At 40.4% G+C, this 21,606-nt stretch overlaps 1 protein-coding gene across 1 annotated transcript; it reads left to right on the top strand.

Annotated features, from left to right (window-relative positions):
* The first annotated feature begins 43 nt into the window (after positions 1 to 43).
* On the top strand, positions 44 to 20,229 carry LOC130747787 (probable methionine--tRNA ligase). Its single transcript, XM_057600820.1, has 17 exons — positions 44 to 344; positions 445 to 589; positions 904 to 1,057; positions 1,225 to 1,380; positions 1,752 to 1,982; positions 2,065 to 2,208; positions 14,301 to 14,391; positions 14,504 to 14,610; positions 14,729 to 14,843; positions 15,839 to 15,966; positions 16,085 to 16,150; positions 16,247 to 16,375; positions 16,457 to 16,600; positions 16,683 to 16,797; positions 19,130 to 19,365; positions 19,468 to 19,569; positions 19,747 to 20,229. Exons 1-17 carry the CDS (start codon positions 230 to 232, stop codon positions 19,975 to 19,977), a joined length of 2,409 nt encoding a protein of 802 aa, XP_057456803.1. The 5' UTR covers positions 44 to 229; the 3' UTR covers positions 19,978 to 20,229.
* Positions 20,230 to 21,606: the final 1,377 nt, after the last annotated feature.

Raw genomic sequence — 21,606 nt, 5'->3', positions numbered from 1 at the left:
CTTATAAGTTATAACCCACATCAATCCCAATCGACCGGATCTTATTCTCATAAATCATAATAATACGCTGCCCTAACCCGATTTTATTGTGTTTCTGACCCGCCTTTTTACCAAGTCTCTCCCTCTCACACACACTCCTCTTCAACCTCTATCCCCTTCTCGCTGGTGATTTCGGCGGCGGAGCAGCGAACATTCCGACGCCGGCGATTCGAATTTGCAATTAGACCACATGGCGGAAGATCGGAAAACACCGAAGCTTCCCGTCGAAGGCAAGCGCAACATCCTCATCACCAGCGCCTTGCCTTACGTCAACAACGTCCCTCATCTCGGCAACATCATTGGATGTCAGTTCCCTCTCTCGAAACACCGTCGTTTCATTCCTTCTTCGATTGAAATCTGTGATTGATTCATTCATGTGTTGTATTTGGTTTGATTTTTTACCAGGTGTGTTGAGTGCTGATGTGTTTGCTCGCTACTGTCGCCTTCGGGGTTACAATGCTATTTACATCTGTGGCACTGATGAGTATGGAACTGCCACTGAGACTAAAGCCATGGAAGAGAATTGCTCCCCCAAAGAGATTTGTGACAAGTAGTTTTTCTGATACCCTTTTCCTTTCTGGTTCAATATAATTTGCATGTGTTTGCTTGCTTATTATAAGTTATCCTGTTTAGATTTAATGGCTTAGCTTGGCAATCTTGTTTTGTTTCACTAGCCCACAACTTGTACTAGTCATAGGCTCAAACTATTGTTAAAAGTCTATGTTTTGGTGTGTGGATAGGATTGATGTGAGCTGCAAGGGTTGTTAATGAGTGTTTTGAATCGAAGTGTTTTATAAGGGTCTAACATTCGATTAGTCATTGAGAGAAATTTGATGGAAATCTTGCCTTTCTGTGTATTGGTAGGTATCATGCTATTCACAGTGAGGTCTACAATTGGTTCAATATAAGTTTCGATGAATTTGGGCGGACCTCATCCCCTCAGCAAACTGAAGTTTGCCAAGCGATTTTTAAGAAAGTATTTGACAACAAATGGCTCTCCGAGAACACCATGCAGCAGGTGTCGAGTTATTTTTTGTTTGTATTTATTTAGTTATTTTGCTAGTTATTATTGGCAGCATTCCTCTCTACCATTTGGTTGAAAGTTGAATGTTACCTGTGTCAAGAATTTCCAAAGGTCTTTTTATCACACTTTGCTTAAATGTCTATCACTCTATCATATTTCAGCTTTACTGTGATACATGCCAAAGGTTCTTGGCTGATCGGCTCGTGGAGGGTAACTGTCCAACTCCGGGGTGTGGGTATGATTCTGCTCGAGGAGACCAATGTGAGAAGTGTGGAAAGCTTCTGAATCCAACAGAATTGAAGGATCCTAGGTGCAAGGTATTAACTCCCCAACCACACACAAAAAAGTTAGCTCTATGCTTTACTAATTGATTAACAAATGGTGTCATTCCTATTCGTGGAAGCAATTGTGTGGATACATGTGATATTCCTGGATGATCTTACTGAATTGAAATGATTAGCAGCTTTGAGTTTAACTGCTCTCCCTGTTCCTTATAGTTTGTGTTCCCTTTGCATTGAGTTTCTTTCTGTGGCTGTTCTTGCTGACACTTTTTTGTTTAAATCATGATTTATGAAGCACACATGTTTTTTTTACTTCTCATATTCCAGTGCATTTTCATAGTTGTTTGGGTAAATGAAAGCCAAGAGAACTTTGAGTTTGAGGTGAGTTTTGTTGGCATCTGTGTCAGGTTTGTCGAAATTCTCCCCGTATTCGTGATACGGACCACTTGTTTCTTGAACTCCCTCTGTTGAAAGATAAATTGGAAAAATACATCAAAGAGATGTCTGTAGCCGGATCATGGAGTCAGAATGCTATTCAAACAACAAATTCATGGCTTAGAGAGGGATTAAAGCCACGTTGTATTACCAGGGATCTGAAATGGGGGGTTCCTGTTCCACATGAAAAATACAGTGACAAGGTCAGTTATTCCACTGGGTCTTTCACATTGTCATTTGGTTTCCATTCTTTAAATTTTAAAATTATGTTCTTTAAATTGGAAGGTTTTCTATGTTTGGTTTGATGCACCTATCGGATATGTCTCAATCACCGCATGCTACACAAATGATTGGGAGAAATGGTGGAAAAACCCGGAGAATGTGGAGTTGTATCAGTTTATGGGCAAGGACAATGTACCATTCCACACTGTAAGTAATTGTCTTTTAGAATATGAGGATTTCATGCTATTATGTGCTCTTCTGGTATTCAGTATATCGACATCTTATTTTCTATTATTTCCCTGGCCTTCACTGATTAGTGATTCTCCTGCTGAGTTAATAAGGTTTATCTGTTATTTTCATGTTTTTCAAAACAATTATTTGTGCTAGTTCTGTAGGGCTATCAATTGCATGTCATTGCAGTGTCACTGCTACAGAACCCAGATTGTGGAGCATTTTTAAATCATGCCCTTTGCACTGTAACTAATGGCCAACATCGTGTCCATTTGAGATGTTTGTACCTCTGTTGCACCATGGAGATTAAAACCACGTTTTGCTCCTATTTTCTGACCTTCCCAACGTTATTTTATTTTTTATATATTCATCGTTTCCCGACATTACTTCAGCTTGCCCATCCTCACAAGCTTGAGCCCACTGATCTCAGGCAGTTTTTACAATCATTCCTTGTGTCTTCTAACACCCGCACTGATTTCTTGCGCCTGTTTCTTGACATAAACCATGCATTTACCCGAGGCTGTCCTCTATGGGAACTTGCTTCTCTGCCCCCCCCCCCCTCCTGTTATGCTTCGTAAGCCTTTTACTGCTGTGTTCTTTTATACTATGATTTATAATCTGCAGTATTTTTTTGGGAGTTCATGTGTAGTGTACTGTAATTTATTTATGCAGAATAATAATCTTTGATGTAGTGGCCAGCCTACTTTAGTATTTTGTGATTAGCTGCTCTGTACGACTATCTGGCATTTGTTAGTCAAAAGCTTCATTTACTTGAGAAGCTCTTTGTTGCACCTGTTATGGCCAGGCCCAGGTTTGGCAAAGTCTACAATAGGAAGCCCAAGTCCACTGGCATTCTGTCAAATGACAAGGCCTTCTAGAATGCTAGGATTCCTATATAACCACTTGATGAGGTGTTATTATTAGTAATGATGAGAAGTACAGCTGGGGGGGAACCACTAGGGAGTGAGAGGAATATATGTTGGTGTTATTATTAGTAATGATGAGAAGTACAGCTAGGGGGGGGACCACTAGGGAGTGAGAGGAATATATGTTAGTTATGGTGAGAGAATGAGGTAGGCTTGTTTTGGCTTAGGATTGGGAGAGAAGAGCACTCTCGAATTGCTCTAGTTATTTTCCTTTGTTCTTGTATTCCCTAACACTATTTCTGGGTTTCATACCAGAAATTCAGTATTATCAATACAACTTCAGTTCTAGTTTCCTTCATATTTTCTGGTACCTAACATTGGTATCAGAGCTCCCGATCCTGAGGGAGCTTTTATGGTGGTTACGCGAGCTGCAATGGAGTCCAGAGTTGATGACCTTGAGCGATCTGTTACCACGATGAAGGAGATGGCCACGGAGCAATTTGAGGAGCTCCGGCGACTCATCATGAATCGGGAACGGAGGCGCACGCGAGGAAGATCGAACACACCCAGAACCCGGCGACCATCGCGAGACAGAGAGCGAGACCGCGATGCTTCTTCTTCGCACTCCGGGTCGCGAACCGGGTCGCGCACCTCAGACCACAGCAGGGAGCGATACGATCACCCCCATCGCGTCCATTTGCATGCTGTGACTGGAAGAAGGGTCGATATCCCCATGTTTGATGGCAACGATGCTTATGGGTGGATTAATCGTGTTGAACGGTTCTTCCAACTCAGTCGTGTAGGGGAGGAAGAGAGGTTGGAGATGGTGATGATTGCCATGGAAGGGAAAGCACTGGGATGGTTTCAATGGTGGGAAGAGCAAGCTGTGGAGAGAACCTGGGAACCTTTCAAGCAAGCCTTGATAAGGAGATTTCAACCCACCTTGGTTCAGAACCCTTTTGGCCCTTTGCTTAGCATTAAGCAAAAAGGGAGTGTCATGGCCTACAGGGAAAGCTTTGAGGAGGCAGCAGCACCCATGAGAGGTGCTGATAGGGAGATCCTGAAAGGAGTGTTCCTTAATGGATTGCAGGAGGAGATCAAAGCTGAAATGAAATTGTACCCTGCTGCTGATCTGGCAGGATTGATGGATAGGGCCTTGTTGATTGAGGAGAAAAATTCTGCTCTCAGAGGAGGAAAAGGAAAGGAAGAAGACAAACGTGGGTGGAAGGATAAGGGTGGGTTTGGAAGCAAATTTTCAAGTTATGGAGGAAGGCACATCAATTATAATTCCAGTCATCAGGGGAAGAACAATACTGGACTGGAAACCAAACCAAAAGAGACCCCGGAAGATGGAGGAAATGAAACTAAGAACCCTGAGAAAAAGTGGCAAGGGGGACAAAGACTCTCTCAAAATGAGTTGCAAGAGAGAAGTAGAAGAGGATTGTGTTTTAAATGTGGTGAGAAATGGGGAAGAGAACATGTGTGTGCTAAGAAACATTTCCAGTTCATTCTCATTGAAGGAGATTGTTGCAAACCCAAGCTCCAGGCCCAGGTTTGGCAACGTCTATGCTAGGAGGCCCAAGCCACAGCTGGAGGCCAACATTCTAGAAGCTTAGGATCCCAAAATAACCACCACCTGGTGAGGTGGCAGATTCTCAATGATAAGGAGGGGACCAGTACTATTAGCTAAGGATATATATGTTAGTATAGAGAGAGAGAGAGGTAGGCAGAAATTGGCTAGGACTTGGGAGAGATAGAGCACTCTCGAATTTGCTCTTGTTCATTTTCTTCTTCATTTGCTTTTCTTTGTATTACTGCAAACACTGCTTCTGGGTTCATACCAGAGGATTCAGTGCTAATCTAGTATACTCAGTCTCTATTTTCCTACTCTGTTTTCTGGTACCTAACATTGGTATCAGAGCTCCCGATCCAAAAAGGGAGCTGTATGGTGCTGACCCGCGGTGCGATGGAATCAAGAGTGGATGATCTGGAGCGTTCCCTTACTGAGATGAAAGAGGTGGCTCACGAACAGTTTGAAGAACTCCGGCGACTCTTACTGAGTCGCGACCGACGGCGAACCAGGGGGCGTTCTAATACCCCGCGGCATCGGAGGAGCTCACGCGAGCACAACTCAGTCTCAGCAGCGAGAACTTATGACGGGTCACGAACCGGGTCGCGTACCGGGTCGCGAACAGCGTCGCGCAGCAGAGAACACCACGAGCACTATCACCACCGGAGCCATTTGCGCGCCGTCACAGGAAGACGAGTGGACATCCCGATGTTCAATGGAAACGACGCTTACGGGTGGGTCACCAAGGTTGAGCGGTTTTTCCGACTCAGCCGGGTCGAGGAAGCGGAGAAGATCGAGATGGTGATGATCGCCATGGAGGATCGTGCTCTTGGGTGGTTTCAGTGGTGGGAAGAGCAGACATTAGAGCGAGCTTGGGAACCTTTCAAACAAGCTCTGTTTCGCCGTTTCCAACCCGCACTTCTCCAGAACCCGTTTGGTCCTCTGTTGAGTGTGAAACAGAAAGGAAGCGTTATGGAGTACAGGGAGAATTTTGAGTTACTAGCAGCGCCCATGAGGAACGCTGACAGAGAGGTGCTGAAAGGAGTATTCTTAAACGGGTTGCAAGAAGAAATCAAAGCTAAAATGAAGCTGTACCCTGCTGATGATCTAGCAGAATTAATGGATCGAGCGTTGTTGCTCGAAGAGAAAAACACAGCTATGAGAGGAGGCAAACCTAAGGAGGAAGACAAAAGGGGATGGAAGGAAAAAGGGGGTGTTGGGGGAAGGTATTATTCCAGTACAGGGGACAGCAAGGGAAGAATTGCAAACTCTTATGTGAATTTCCAGAGCAAAGGGGGTACAGGAAATCAAGACAATGAAGGGAAAAGTCTCCAGAACAAAGGAGGCACTGGTAATCAGGACACAGAAGGAAAACAACCAGACAAGAAGTGGAATGGAGGGCAGAGGTTGACCCAAACTGAACTCCAAGAGAGAAGCAGGAAGGGATTATGCTTTAAGTGTGGAGACAAATGGGGGAAAGAACACATTTGCTCCATGAAAAACTACCAACTCATTCTGATGGAAGTAGAGGAGGATGAGGAAGAAGAGGAGATTTTTGAGGAAGCTGAGGATGGGGAATTTGTGCTGGAAGGGAAGGTTCTCCAGTTGTCATTGAACAGCAAGGAAGGGTTAACCTCCAACCGATCCTTCAAAGTGAAAGGGAAGATAGGAAATAGGGAAGTTCTGATTTTAATAGATTGTGGAGCAACCAGCAATTTCATCTCCCAAGACCTTGTAGTTGAACTAGAAATTCCAGTCATTGCAACCTCTGAATATGTTGTAGAAGTGGGGAATGGGGCAAAGGAGAGGAACTCTGGGGTATGCAAGAACTTGAAACTAGAAGTCCAAGGAATTCCCATTATGCAGCACTTCTTTATACTAGGATTGGGAGGTACAGAAGTGGTTCTGGGAATGGACTGGCTTGCTAGTCTGGGAAATATTGAAGCAAATTTCCAGGAACTCATCATACAATGGGTTTCTCAAGGGCAGAGAATGGTTCTGCAAGGGGAACCCTCAGTGTGCAGGGTGACTGCTAATTGGAAATCAATTAAGATCACTGAACAGCAGGAAGCAGAGGGGTACTACTTATCTTATGAGTATCAGAAGGAAGAAGAAAAGACAGAAGCTGAAGTGCCAGAGGGAATGAGGAAAATTCTGGAAGAATATCCAGAAGTGTTCCAAGAGCCTAAGGGACTACCACCAAGAAGGACCACTGACCATGCTATTCAATTACAAGAGGGAGCTTCCATTCCCAACATCAGACCTTACAGGTACCCTTTCTATCAAAAGAATGAAATTGAGAAGTTGGTGAAAGAAATGCTGAATTCTGGAATAATTAGGCATAGTACTAGTCCTTTCAGCAGCCCAGCTATTCTTGTAAAAAAGAAAGATGGGGGATGGAGATTTTGTGTAGATTATAGAGCCCTTAACAAGGCCACTATTCCTGACAAATTCCCTATACCAATTATTGATGAACTCTTGGATGAAATTGGGGCTGCTGTGGTTTTCTCAAAGCTGGATTTAAAATCAGGGTACCATCAGATTAGGATGAAAGAAGAAGACATCCCTAAGACAGCTTTTAGAACCCATGAAGGGCATTATGAATACTTGGTCCTCCCTTTTGGATTGACAAATGCACCATCTACATTTCAAGCACTCATGAACCAAGTGTTGAGACCTTACTTGAGGAAGTTTGTACTTGTTTTTTTTGATGATATCCTCATTTATAGTAAGAATGAAGAGCTGCACAAGGACCACTTAAGGATTGTCTTACAAGTGTTGAAGGAAAACAATCTGGTTGCAAACCAGAAGAAATGTTCTTTTGGTCAACCTGAGATAATTTATTTAGGACATGTCATATCACAAGCAGGAGTTGCGGCTGATCCTAGCAAGATTAAAGATATGCTAGATTGGCCTATTCCTAAGGAGGTGAAAGGATTAAGAGGGTTCTTAGGACTCACAGGGTACTACAGAAGATTTGTGAAAAATTACAGCAAACTAGCACAACCTCTAAATCAATTGCTCAAGAAGAATAACTTCCAGTGGACTGAAGGAGCCACCCAAGCTTTTGTGAAGTTGAAGGAAGTGATGACTACTGTTCCAGTTCTTGTTCCACCCAATTTTGACAAACCTTTCATTCTGGAAACAGATGCTTCTGGGAAGGGACTTGGAGCTGTCCTTATGCAGGAAGGAAGACCAGTTGCCTATATGAGCAAAACTTTATCTGATAGGGCTCAAGCCAAATCTGTTTATGAAAGAGAATTGATGGCAGTGGTTCTTGCTGTGCAAAAATGGAGACATTATCTCCTAGGGAGCAAGTTTGTCATACACACTGATCAGAGAAGCTTGAGATTTCTAGCAGATCAGAGAATAATGGGGGAAGAACAACAAAAGTGGATGAGCAAGTTGATGGGCTATGATTTTGAAATTAAGTACAAGCCTGGGATTGAAAACAAAGCAGCTGATGCTTTATCCAGGAAGTTGCAATTCTCTGCCATATCCTCAGTCCAGTGTGCTGAATGGGCAGATTTGGAAGCTGAGATATTAGAGGATGAAAGATATAGAAAGGTTCTGCAGGAGTTAGCCACTCAAGGGAATTCTGCTGTTGGTTATCAACTGAAGAGGGGAAGATTGCTATACAAAGACAGAATAGTTCTCCCTAAGGGCTCTACCAAAATTCTCACTGTTCTGAAGGAATTTCATGATACAGCCTTAGGAGGCCATGCTGGAATTTTCAGAACCTACAAGAGAATATCAGCTTTATTCTACTGGGAAGGCATGAAGCTAGACATTCAAAATTATGTACAAAAGTGTGAGGTGTGTCAGAGGAACAAATATGAGGCACTAAATCCAGCAGGATTTCTTCAACCACTCCCTATACCCTCTCAAGGTTGGACTGATATATCCATGGATTTCATTGGAGGTCTCCCTAAAGCCATGGGAAAAGATACCATACTAGTGGTAGTAGACAGGTTTACTAAGTATGCACACTTCATTGCTTTATCTCACCCATACAATGCCAAGGAGATTGCTGAAGTATTCATCAAAGAAGTGGTAAGACTACATGGTTTTCCCACCTCCATTGTGTCTGATAGAGACAGAGTATTTCTCAGCACATTCTGGTCAGAGATGTTCAAACTAGCTGGCACAAAATTGAAATTCAGCTCTGCATACCACCCTCAGACAGATGGACAAACTGAGGTGGTTAATCGATGTGTTGAGACATATCTAAGGTGTGTAACAGGGTCCAAACCAAAGCAATGGCCCAAATGGCTGAGTTGGGCAGAATTCTGGTACAATACAAATTACCATTCAGCCATCAAAACCACTCCTTTCAAGGCTCTTTATGGGAGAGAACCACCTGTGATTTTTAAGGGAAATGATTCTTTAACATCAGTAGATGAAGTGGAGAAATTGACTGCTGAGAGGAATCTAATTCTAGAGGAGCTCAAGAGTAATCTAGAGAAGGCACAGAATAGAATGAGGCAGCAGGCCAACAAGCACAGAAGGGATGTTCAATATGAAGTGGGGGATCTGGTTTATCTGAAGATTCAACCCTATAAGCTCAAGAGTTTGGCTAAGAGAAGCAATCAGAAGTTGAGTCCTAGGTATTATGGACCTTATCCAATTATAGCAAAGATCAACCCAGCTGCCTATAAACTGCAGTTGCCAGAAGGAAGCCAAGTGCATCCTGTCTTCCATATTTCCCTGCTCAAGAAGGCTGTGAATGCAGGAGTTCAAAGCCAACCATTACCAGCAGCTCTTACTGAAGAATGGGAACTCAAGGTCGAACCAGAAGCTATTATGGACACCAGGGAAAACAGGGATGGGGACTTAGAAGTGCTAATCAGGTGGAAGGACCTACCAACATTTGAAGACTCATGGGAGGATTTCAGTAAGTTGCTGGACCAGTTCCCTAATCATCAGCTTGAGGACAAGCTGAATCTTCAAGGGGGGAGAGATGTTGCAAACCCAAGCTCCAGGCCCAGGTTTGGCAACGTCTATGCTAGGAGGCCCAAGCCACAGCTGGAGGCCAACATTCTAGAAGCTTAGGATCCCAAAATAACCACCACCTGGTGAGGTGGCAGATTCTCAATGATAAGGAGGGGACCAGTACTATTAGCTAAGGATATATATGTTAGTATAGAGAGAGAGAGAGGTAGGCAGAAATTGGCTAGGACTTGGGAGAGATAGAGCACTCTCGAATTTGCTCTTGTTCATTTTCTTCTTCATTTGCTTTTCTTTGTATTACTGCAAACACTGCTTCTGGGTTCATACCAGAGGATTCAGTGCTAATCTAGTATACTCAGTCTCTATTTTCCTACTCTGTTTTCTGGTACCTAACAGAGATGAAGAGGAAGAAGAGGAAGACATATTTGAAGAAGCTGAAGATGGTGAGTTTGTTTTGGAGGGAAAAATACTGCAATTGTCTCTTAATAGTAAAGAGGGCTTAACCTCTAACAGGTCTTTCAAAGTTAGAGGAAGAATTGGAACAAGGGAAATCTGGATTTTGGTAGATTGTGGAGCAACAAGCAATTTTATCTCCCAAAATATTGTGAATGACTTAGACTTGACTGTTGTAGCAACCACTGAATATGTGGTGGAAGTTGGAAATGGGGCCAGAGAAAGAAATTCAGGAGTGTGCAAGAATTTGTCCCTGGTAGTGCAAGGAATCCCTATCACTCAACATTTCTTTATCCTTGGGCTTGGGGGCACTGATTTAGTCCTGGGAATGGACTGGTTAGCCAGCCTTGGGGACATTGAGGCCAACTTCAAAGAACTTATTATTAAGTGGAACCTTCATGGCAAGCAGTTTGTGTTACATGGAGAACCTCAGGGTAATAAAATTCAGGAAGCTTGCAAAAACATAAAGAGCACAAGGAAGAACAAAGACCTGGATTTCTGCCTTTCTCATGAGTTTGTAGAGGGTATCAACATAGCAGTAGCTGAGATCCCTGCTGAATTGAGAAACATTATTGAAAAGTTCCCTGTGGTGTTTGAAGAACCTCATGGGCTGCCTCCTAAGAGGCCTACTGATCATGCTATTCTACTGCAGCAAGGAACAGCAGCACCAAACATAAGGCCCTTTAGGTATCCATTCTACCAGAAAAATGAGATAGAAACTCAAGTGCAGGACATGCTCAAGAATGGGATTATAAGGCCCAGCACTAGTCCATTCAGTAGCCCTGCAATTCTAGTGAAGAAGAAAAATGGAGGGTGGCGTTTCTGTGTTGACTATAGAGCCTTGAACAAGGTTACTATACCAGATAAGTTCCCTATACCTATAATCGATGAATTATTAGATGAGATAGGTTCTGCTGTTATCTTTTCTAAATTGGACTTAAAATCTGGTTATCATCAAATAAGGATGAAAGAGGAGGACATTCACAAAACAGCTTTTAGAACTCATGAAGGACATTATGAATATCTAGTAATGCCTTTTGGGTTATCAAATGCTCCTTCAACCTTTCAGGCCCTCATGAATCAGGTTTTGAAACCTCATTTAAGGAAGTTTGTTTTGGTTTTTTTTTATGATATACTAATCTATAGCAAGAGTTTGGAATTGCACATGGAACATTTGAGGTTGGTGCTCCAAAGCTTGCAGGAAAATCACTTAGTAGCTAACCAAAAGAAATGTTCATTTGGCCAACCAGAATTGGTCTATTTAGGCCATGTAATCTCCAAGCAAGGAGTGGCTGCTGATCCCTCTAAAATCAATGACATGCTGAATTGGCCTCAACCCAAAGAAGTGAAAGGGTTAAGGGGTTTCTTGGGTTTGACAGGGTACTATAGAAGGTTTGTGAGGAATTACAGCAAGTTAGCTCAACCTCTAAACCATCTCCTCAAGAAAAACAACTTTGAATGGAATGAGGAAGCCAGTCTAGCTTTTGCCAAATTAAAGGAGGTAATGACTACTGTTCCTGTGTTGGCAGCACCAGATTTCAGCAAGGAATTTGTGCTTGAGACCGATGCATCAGGAAAGGGGCTTGGTGCTGTTTTGATGCAAGGAGGGAGACCAATTGCATTCATGAGCAAGACTTTATCTGACAGAGCTCAGGCAAAATCAGTGTATGAAAGAGAATTAATGGCTGTGGTTTTTGCAATCCAGAAATGGAGGCATTATTTACTGGGTAGCAAGTTCCTAATTCACACAGATCAAAAGAGCTTAAAGTTCTTAGCTGACCAGAGATTGATGGGTGAAGATCAGCAAAAATGGGTTTCCAAATTGATGGGTTATGATTTTGAAATCAGGTACAAACCTGGAGTAGAAAACAAAGCAGCAGATGCCTTGTCCAGAAAAATGCAATTTTCTGCCATCTCATCTATTCAGTGTGAAGGCTGGAATGACTTAGAAGAAGAGTTATTGGCTGATGAAAAATGTAAAAAAATCATGCAAGAGCTATTGACACAAGGGCAATCTCTAGCAGGGTATCAATTAAGGAAGGGAAGACTATTTTATAAGGACAGAATAGTGTTACCAAAGGCGTCCAGCAAGGTTCTCACCATACTCAAAGAATACCATGAGTCTGCTCTTGGAGGCCATGCAGGGGTCTTAACTTATAAAAGAATCTCAGCTCTATTTTACTGGGAAGGGATGAAGATGGACATTCAGAAATTTGTGCAAGATTGTGAGGTTTGCCAGAGAAACAAATATGAAGCATTGAATCCAGCAGGTTTCTTACTACCTCTTCCTATACCATCACAAGTGTAGTCTGATATTTCTATGGATTTCATAGGGGGTCTTCCTAAAGCAATGGGGAAGGACACCATCTTTGTGGTGGTTGACAGGTTCACCAAATATGCCCATTTCATAGCTCTCTCACACCCCTATAATGCTAAGGAAGTGGCTGAAATATTCATAAAGGAGGTAGTTAAACTACATGGTTTTCCCAATACCATAGTTTCTGACAGAGACAGAGTTTTTCTTAGCACCTTCTGGACTGAACTCTTTAGATTGGCTAGGACCAAACTGAAATTTAGCTCTGCCTACCATCCTCAAACAGATGGGCAGACTGAGGTAGTAAATAGGTGTGTTGAAACCTATCTCAGGTGTGTGACAGGAACAAGACCTAAGCAATGGCCAAAATGGTTGTCTTGGGCAGAATTTTGGTATAATACCAACTATCATTCTGCCATCAAAACCACTCCCTTCAAGGCCTTATATGGGAGAGACCCTCCTGCTATCATCAGGGGAACTGATTCTGTCACTTCAGTAGAGGAAGTGGAGAAGCTTACTGCTGAAAGAAACCTTATGCTAGAAGAACTCAAGGAAAATTTGGAGAAGGCTCAAAACAGAATGAGACAACAAGCAAATAAACATAGAAGAGACGTTCAATTTGAGGTAGGGGATCTTGTGTATCTCAAGATTCAACCCTATAAACTCAAGAGTTTGGCCAGGAGGAAGAATCAAAAGTTGAGCCCTCGATACTATGGTCCTTATCCTATAATAGAGAAGATCAATGCTGCTGCTTACAAGCTTCAATTACCAGAGGACAGCCAAGTTCATCCAGTATTCCACATTTCTTTACTCAAAAAAGTAGTGAAGGAGGGGATCGTCAGCCAACCCTTGCCCAAAGATCTAAATGAAGGGTGGGAGCTTCAAGTAGAACCTGAAACCATCTTGGATGCCAGACAGAATGACCCTGGAACCACAGAAGTTCTAGTGAGATGGAAGAATCTGCCAGCTTTTGAAGATTCCTGGGAAGAATTGGACAGATTGATAGCACAATTTCCAGACCATCACCTTGAGGACAAGGTGAATCTTCAAGGGGGGAGAGATGTTGCACCTGTTATGGCCAGGCCCAGGTTTGGCAAAGTCTACAATAGGAAGCCCAAGTCCACTGGCATTCTGTCAAATGACAAGGCCTTCTAGAATGCTAGGATTCCTATATAACCACTTGATGAGGTGTTATTATTAGTAATGATGAGAAGTACAGCTGGGGGGGAACCACTAGGGAGTGAGAGGAATATATGTTGGTGTTATTATTAGTAATGATGAGAAGTACAGCTAGGGGGGGGGGACCACTAGGGAGTGAGAGGAATATATGTTAGTTATGGTGAGAGAATGAGGTAGGCTTGTTTTGGCTTAGGATTGGGAGAGAAGAGCACTCTCGAATTGCTCTAGTTATTTTCCTTTGTTCTTGTATTCCCTAACACTATTTCTGGGTTTCATACCAGAAATTCAGTATTATCAATACAACTTCAGTTCTAGTTTCCTTCATATTTTCTGGTACCTAACATTCTTCCTGCTTGCCTCTTGTTTAAGTGCATATTTGGATGCGTATTTTCGACCAAAAAACCCTTTTCCGCAGCTTCCTTAGAGAGCTTGAAACTGATTCTTTCCCTGATAAGACTTCGCCAAATACGCTACAAGCAAACTGTAAAGCTTGATCAACCTGTGTACATCCTATGCTCTTGCCTCCTGATTCTGAACTTAACACCTGTTGCTTTTCCCTTATAATATGCCAATGGATCTGTACAATGTTTGGAATTGTGGGGTAGCAGCTGTTTGTTTACCACTTTAGTGTAATTTTAAAACAATAGCAATACCTTTTATTGTTTGATAGAATTGGTTGTATCTTATCAAGATTGGGGAAATAGTTATTTGGGATCTGGTTAAATTTATTTATCAGGTGATGTTTCCATCTACACTACTTGGAACTGGTGAGAATTGGACTTTAATGAAGACCATCAGTGTTACCGAATACTTGAATTATGAAGCAGGTTAGTCATCTGCTTTGCAACGGTTTTTTGGTAAACTACACATATTGACAGATAGCTAACATGAATAGAAGTATGGACATTCTCAAGCAATTTTTTCATGAATGATGTTCAGGGAAGTTTTCTAAAAGCAAAGGCATTGGGGTATTTGGTAATGATGCAAAAGATACTAATATCCCAGTTGAAGTATGGAGATATTACTTGCTCACAAATAGGCCTGAGGTAATTCTATTTTAAACATACTTCATTAATACTTGTTTTCTATGTTGTGAAGCTTAAATAAATGTTTTATCTTCTCTCCCTTTATTAAGTACATTGTACGTGATTATGCATATTGTAGGTATCAGATACATTATTCACGTGGACTGACTTGCAAGCGAAATTAAATGGGGAGTTGCTGAGCAATTTGGGCAACTTTGTCAATCGAGTTTTGAGTTTTATTGCCAAACCTGCAGGTTGGTTGAACTTCATTCATTTTTATTGTGAAGTGTCAACTGATTAGCTGCTACAAATCCTTAGGAATTACATAAATGGGGACTATGAATATATATTCCGGGACGGAACCAGGAAAAATGAATAGGGGGCGAAAATGTAATGCATGCTAACCAAAAGAATAGTGACTGATGTCTAGTGTTAATTATTCGAAGTGATATACCGAATAAAATGTGGTATTTTAGTGGTGTATGAAATGCTAGTGGTTCACTAATCATAACCCTTTACACCTCAATTTCCACTGTTTATATTCCTTGAAGGAGTTTGCTTTCTTCACTTATTTTATTTAAGAAACAAGATACGTGCAAAAGTTTGAGTTATGATATGTTGATGTTCACACTCTACTTTCTCTTGCAATTCATTTCCATTCAGTTTTTCTCCCTGTCTCTCTTTACTATATCTATCACATCACCTATCATATCACTTATTTCTGTCGTTCTGAAGGTGTAAAGTGGAGAAGTGTGAACAGAACTTAATTCTTAAAGTTGAGTTTTGTTCAATTGTTGCTTTTGTGCAGCTTTATTTGTTTCAATATTTTATTTTTAATAAATAGTTGACCGTGTAGACTACTATAGAGTAATTTTTTAATTTTTCTTTCATTTATTGTATTTGCTACTGCTACTTTACTTACATATAGTGAAAAGCATAGCATAGGCTAACTATGTCTAGATTTTCTCTTGGGGGCGTACTATAGCTACTGCAGAGGGGGGCTTATTAATTTTTTTTAATGATATTGAAACACTTTTGTGTGCTGGGGGGGGGGGGGGGCAAGAGCCTACTTTCCTCAAACGTGGTTCCGTCCCTGTATATATTGGAGTTATTGACAAATATTTGTCCTTTATCACAGTATTTGGGAAGTAAAAAGATATTATTATTCCTGCTATTTAGTTAAGTTACTTTTTTTTGCTGCTTCTGCTTATCATTTGATTCACATATTTACAAGTTTTGTCCTGTAAAGGTCAAGGATATGATTCCACTATTCCTGCTGTTCCTAATGATGTAAGTGGTGACTCCCACAATCCGACAAAAAAAATGGCTGATAAAGTTATTGCATATGTGGAGCAATACATAGAAGCAATGGAGAAGGTGTGTTAAATCCCATTTTGAAATACCACGCTATTGTAATCACTAAAATAGACCGTTTTTTATTTTAAGCTAGTTATTATCATATTCTGATGGCATATAATTTTGCAAATCTGTAAAGGTTAAGCTAAAGCAAGGATTGAAAATTGCAATGAGCATATCTGGCGAGGGGAATGCATATCTGCAGGTATTTTTGGAATTGCTATATTAATTTCTTGTACTATTGTGATGTTAAATGGCTGTGTAACTCGATTCCTAACTTTTTTTGCATTTAACTTTATAGGAAACTGAATTCTGGCGCCTTTACAAGGGAAACCCTTCTCTCTGCTCCCTTGTTATGAAAACTGCAGCTGGGCTTGTATATCTTCTTGCTTGTTTATTAGAACCTTTTATACCATCATTCACTGTTGAGGTAAAGTAACTTCTCTGTATATTTGTATTCCACTTCTGTCACTATTTTTTTCTCATTTTTGTTTCTTATTCTGCATTGAAGGTATTTAAGCAGTTAAATTTGTCCACGGATATGCATCTTTCACTTTGTGACGATAAAGGAGATATTGATAGGGTAAGAAGACCCTGGGATCTCATAAGTGTTGGTCATAAAATTGGAACACCCAAGCCATTGTTCAGGGAGCTGGTATGTTTTCTGAAAACTAGTAAAGGGATTCAATTTGTACTTTTGCGTTAGAGTCATTGATGAATTCACAATTGTTGACCAGAAAGATGAAGAAGTGGAGCTCTACAGAAATAAGTTTGCAGGAAGTCAAGCTGATAGAATTATCCGTGCAGAAGCTGAAAATGTTGCTGAGCAACTAAGGAACACAAATGTTTCAGGTGCTTTTTCCTTCCATTTCTAATGAGCGTTCTGAGCTGTGAAACACGGACACACCTGGGAAGGGGAATGTCCAGGTGTCGGACACGTGTTGGAAGTGTCTGAATAATTTTTTTTCCTGGCTTGGACATGGCTCGGACACATCTTGAACACTAAGCCAACACTCCTTCATGGCTAGACACCTTTAGGACACATTAATTTTTTTTATTTTTAAAGTCAAATTTTATTTGAAATTTGAAATCTTTAAAAATATTTAACCCACAAGATAGATTAACTCTTTTTCTAGAAAATATAGCGGAAGATGAGTTCGGATCACTTGATTAGAGTGGAATTCTTGAAGTTGCTAATTTATCACTTGATGAACCGGAGCTAGAGGCTGTTTTTCAATGATGATGATCAAGAAGGAGGAAAGAGCCACTAGATAGATTAACTCTCTGTTTTTTTTTTTTTTGAGACAAAGTGCTTATTTTGTAAAATGATGCTTTCTTAGTATTTTTTTTGTGAAGCTGACATAGGACAGAAGTTTTAAGTTTTTCATTGTAAAGATATTAACTTGTCTTTTAACTTTGGGAAGGTTATATAAACCTTGTCTCATGTTCTCTTAGTTTTATGAATATAATTATCTTCTTGCTTTTTGAAAACAAAATTATTTTTTATTTGTTAATATATATAGATAAGCCTTGTCCCGGTGTCCTACTTTTTGGATTTTAGTCGTGTTTGTGTCGTGTCTTGTGTCTATGTCTGTGTTGGAGTTTGTGTTTAATAGGTTCTGAGTTTTGAAAGAAGGACAGCAAAGACAGAGACTGGGATTTTATCATTTAGATACTATTTTTTAATTGGACTTCTGCAGTTGATATTAATTATAGCAATCATTAGAAATATTTCCTGGTTGTTTCTGGGTTCAAATCTGATTGCTAAGTCTTTAAGAATTCTTTCAAGGTTTTTCTGAGATCTCAAAATCCTGAAGGCATTTCTGTTATGTCACTGTTTTCCTTAATTATTTCCTAAATTGCTAATACCAAGATTTTTAATTAATTTATTCTTTAGGAGTATTGAACAAGGGCCTGTTTGGGGTGGTTTTTGGTTTTAAGTTTTGAAATTTTTAAAATCTAAAAGTAGTTTTCAATTTTATAAATACTGTTTTTATTTTTGTGGTTTTGAGTTTTAAAATACTTGATGTTAACTTTGACGATAGTCACGACAATGGGTGGTAGTGACATGGTGGTCGTGGCGATTATGGTGGTGGAGGTGGTGGTGGTTGCAGTGGAGTCAGCGGTGGTGGTGGAGGTGGAAGTGGTGGTGTTAGAGGGTGATGGTGGTAGTGGCAGCGATAGTAGTGGTGGACACGGTGGGGGTGGTGGTGGCACACGTGACAATGTGAAGGGTGGTGGAGGTGGCGGCGTCAGTGGCAGTGGCACGGGTGGAGGATGCATGTAGAGATGGTGGTGGTGGTGGCGGCGGCGGTGGCGGAGATGGTGGCATGGGTGGAGGATGCATGTGGAGATTGGTGGTGGTGGAGGCGGCGGCGGTGGCGGAGATGGTGGTGGCGGTGGCGGCGGTGGTGGTGATATGGGTGGAGGATGCATGTGGTGGCAGAGATGGTGGCAGTGGTGATGATGGTGGTGGCAGCGACGACGGTGGTGGTGGTGGCGGCGGCGGCGGTGGTGGTGGTGGTGAAGGTAGTTGTGGTGGTGATGGTGATGGTGGTGATATCGGTGGGTGGTGATGGTGGTGAAGTTACATGTTATTATTAAAACTAAAAACCATACACACAAAACCATATTTTGTGGTTTTGAAAAACAAGTTATAATGGTTTTGAAAATCAATAAAAACTCACTTCAGCTCCATTTTTGCCGAACACGTTTTGTTTTCAAAATTGCCTTTGGAAACCAAAAACTGAAAACTCGCAACCACCCCAAACGGGCCCTTAATTATTAGTTTATGTTGGCAGTGAGCTTAACTGCTTCAGGCTTTGATTTATTGCTCATTAAATATTAACCAGGCTTGGGTTAGCCCTTGTCTAGGCTTAAGTTTATCATAGTGTTATGTTCAATTTGTACAGTGCATCTCTTTTCCATTTGGTCACATTGATAGAAAACTGATTTTATTCAATGATTGAACCCTAATTCCCAAATTTGGGAATCAGGGAGAAATACAAGAGAGCTCCTCTACCTAACCTAAATCCCAATTGATACCCAAAAGATACCTCATACTTCCTTCCAACTATCTTATTTGTAGTCTCACTCTCTAACTAACTACCACCCCCAACTAACTAGCTATTAACCACTAACTACAAAGATTGCTTACACAGATATGGGTCATTGTTTGCAACAGATGGCAATGGAAAGAAAAAATCATCAGCAAAATCATCAAATGTAACAAAAAACAAGGCTGCTGCTGAGCAAGAAATTACCATCTCAAGACTTGATATCCGGGTTGGTCTCATAAAGAAAGCTGAAAAACATCCTGATGCAGATTCTCTATATGTTGAAGAGATCGATGTTGGTGAAGAACAGACCAGAACTGTTGTCAGTGGACTGGTCAAGTATATACCAATTGATGAAATGCAGGTTTGTGTCTGATCATAACGTCCATATTAGTTCTGTTTAAATAACAATTTTTGAAGGTACTGTTTTATCTACTGGCTAACTAATGCTAATAACTTCCTTCAGAACCGAAAGGTTTGTGTTCTTTGCAACCTAAAGCCAGCAGCCATGAGGGGCATTAAATCTCATGCTATGGTTCTTGCTGCTTCCAACGATGACCACACCAAGGTAAGGAGAAAAAACAATATCTTTTCCTGTACATCAGGGGACAACGATCTGTCTTGTTTGCACTTTAAATTGTGTGTTCATGATCATAGAGATGTAGTTTAATCATGTGTTTGTGTGTGGTCCTATACACCACATCGTAGTGAAGTACTGAATTTCTGATTGGTGCGCACCCTCCAGGTTGAGTTGGTTGAATCTCCTAGTTCTGCTGTTGTTGGAGAAAGAGTCACATTCCCTGGGTTTGAAGGTAATCCTGATGAACTCTTGAACCCAAAGAAGAAAGTTTGGGAGACACTGCAGGTGGATCTGCACAGTAATGAGGAACTAGTGGCCTGCTACAAAAATATTCCACTTACCACATCGGCTGGTGTTTGCAAGGTTTCATCCATACGCAATGGATCAATTAGGTAGACAAACATCACGAGTTAGAATTCAAAAAGAGAGAGAAAACAAAAGGGAAAAAAAATATCTATATTTGTTAGCCCTTATAATCTGACTCTCGGATTTGTTATTTTTCAAGTCATAATTGTAGAATTTTGAGTGTAATTTGACTTTGAATTTTGCTCCCTCATTCTAACCACTTATTTTGGATGCGCTGGAACCAAATTGTTATCATGATTGATTAAATTTTAATTTTATTTCCAGACTTAGTTTCTTACCTAAGGATAATGATTGATATCATATCATAATACTTGCTTATACGAAAGATTGTGAAATGTTTTACCACAGTTTATGTTGTAAAACTACGTATCATGATCTACGCAGACTACACTTCTCAATATAAGTAATTAAGTATCATGATTAGGAAAAAGCAAGCTAGAGTGCATGAACAAATAGGTCATGTATTTGTGTATTATAGTTTTTTCACAATTGATATTAACTAAATATTTTAGGGCTGGGATTGAATGTGTAAAATGAGTAAAATATTCTCTTTATTCCTTGTTATTTTCTCTCCTCCCCACGATACCACCAACACCAGAACCTCCATGAGCTCAGCAACCATTGATAAAATCCCAACCTCCATCATGTTCCATCATCTCATTGAATACCCTATACTGGTGTATGTGAAATCCCAAACCACCACTAGAATGCCATTACGCTAATGTAGTTCGGTTATCAATGGTCTTAGCCATCATTTTTTCATGAGTTTTGATTCATTCACACTTTTCATTTTTTTAATCTCATTTTCACTTGATTTTTTTCCTCCTACCTCTTTTGTTATCACATCGCTCACCATACCTGTCATTTTTTCTTTTCTCTCTTGGATGTAAGTAAAATTTAAGTGTGAACATGGAATTATTGTTTCTTCATTCCCAGTTTCCCAATTTAAGTGTGAACGTAGACTTATAAGCTTTTGAAGAAAGAAAAAAACTGGCTGTATATTTTATAGTTAAAAGCTTCAAATTGAGTACTCAGCCGAGTTTTATATATCCCATGTTATTGTAAAATTAATCTCTCTTGGAAATTGAAATGAATTCAATGGTATCATAAAATAGCTGACTTAAGAAAAAAAAACACTGCACAACACCTAAGAAAATAAAATAAAAAGAGAAGATTTTGAGAGAGGGGGAAAAAGGAAAAAAGAATTGTGAGGAGGGGAAGAAGGAATGAGTAGTGCAATGGCATATATTGAAAGTTTAAAACTAGTTTAGGGATAAATTTGTTAAATGTGGATGGTGCAACCATACACCACTTGGAAGAGTTATGCATCCTAGGTGACACCTTATAAAATTCAGTGGTACTTATAATTTTAAAAATATGACTGATCGGTCAAGTGATCAATCTATTTGAAGAAAAAATTGGTAGATTTTAGACTCGACCGAACCATTTGAAATTTGTGCTATTGAACTGGCCACGTTTAAAAAATCTAAACAAGTACCATGAAATTCATAAAAAGATATATTTTCTAGTTTTAAATTTAATAAAAATATTTTTATTCAAATAGATGTCTATAGAGAATACCTAAAATACATGGATTATATTTTAGTTTTTATGGAATGATGTGATTAAATGACTGTGTAATTTTGAATAATAGAGGAG

This window comes from Lotus japonicus, chromosome 3, assembly GCF_012489685.1.
Source record: "Lotus japonicus ecotype B-129 chromosome 3, LjGifu_v1.2".
Lineage (NCBI taxonomy): Eukaryota > Viridiplantae > Streptophyta > Magnoliopsida > Fabales > Fabaceae > Lotus > Lotus japonicus.
The sequence above is the reverse complement of the archived record's forward strand: the minus strand, read 5'-3'. Positions and strand labels throughout refer to the sequence as shown.

Coding starts and splice junctions, on each gene's coding strand:
- LOC130747787 (XM_057600820.1), top strand. CDS start 230: ATGGCGGAAGATCGGAAAACACCGAAGCTTCCCGTCGAAGGCAAGCGC. Junction 345..444: donor TCTCGGCAACATCATTGGAT/GTCAGTTCCCTC, acceptor ATTTTTTACCAG/GTGTGTTGAGTGCTGATGTG. Junction 16,151..16,246: donor AGGGGAATGCATATCTGCAG/GTATTTTTGGAA, acceptor TTAACTTTATAG/GAAACTGAATTCTGGCGCCT.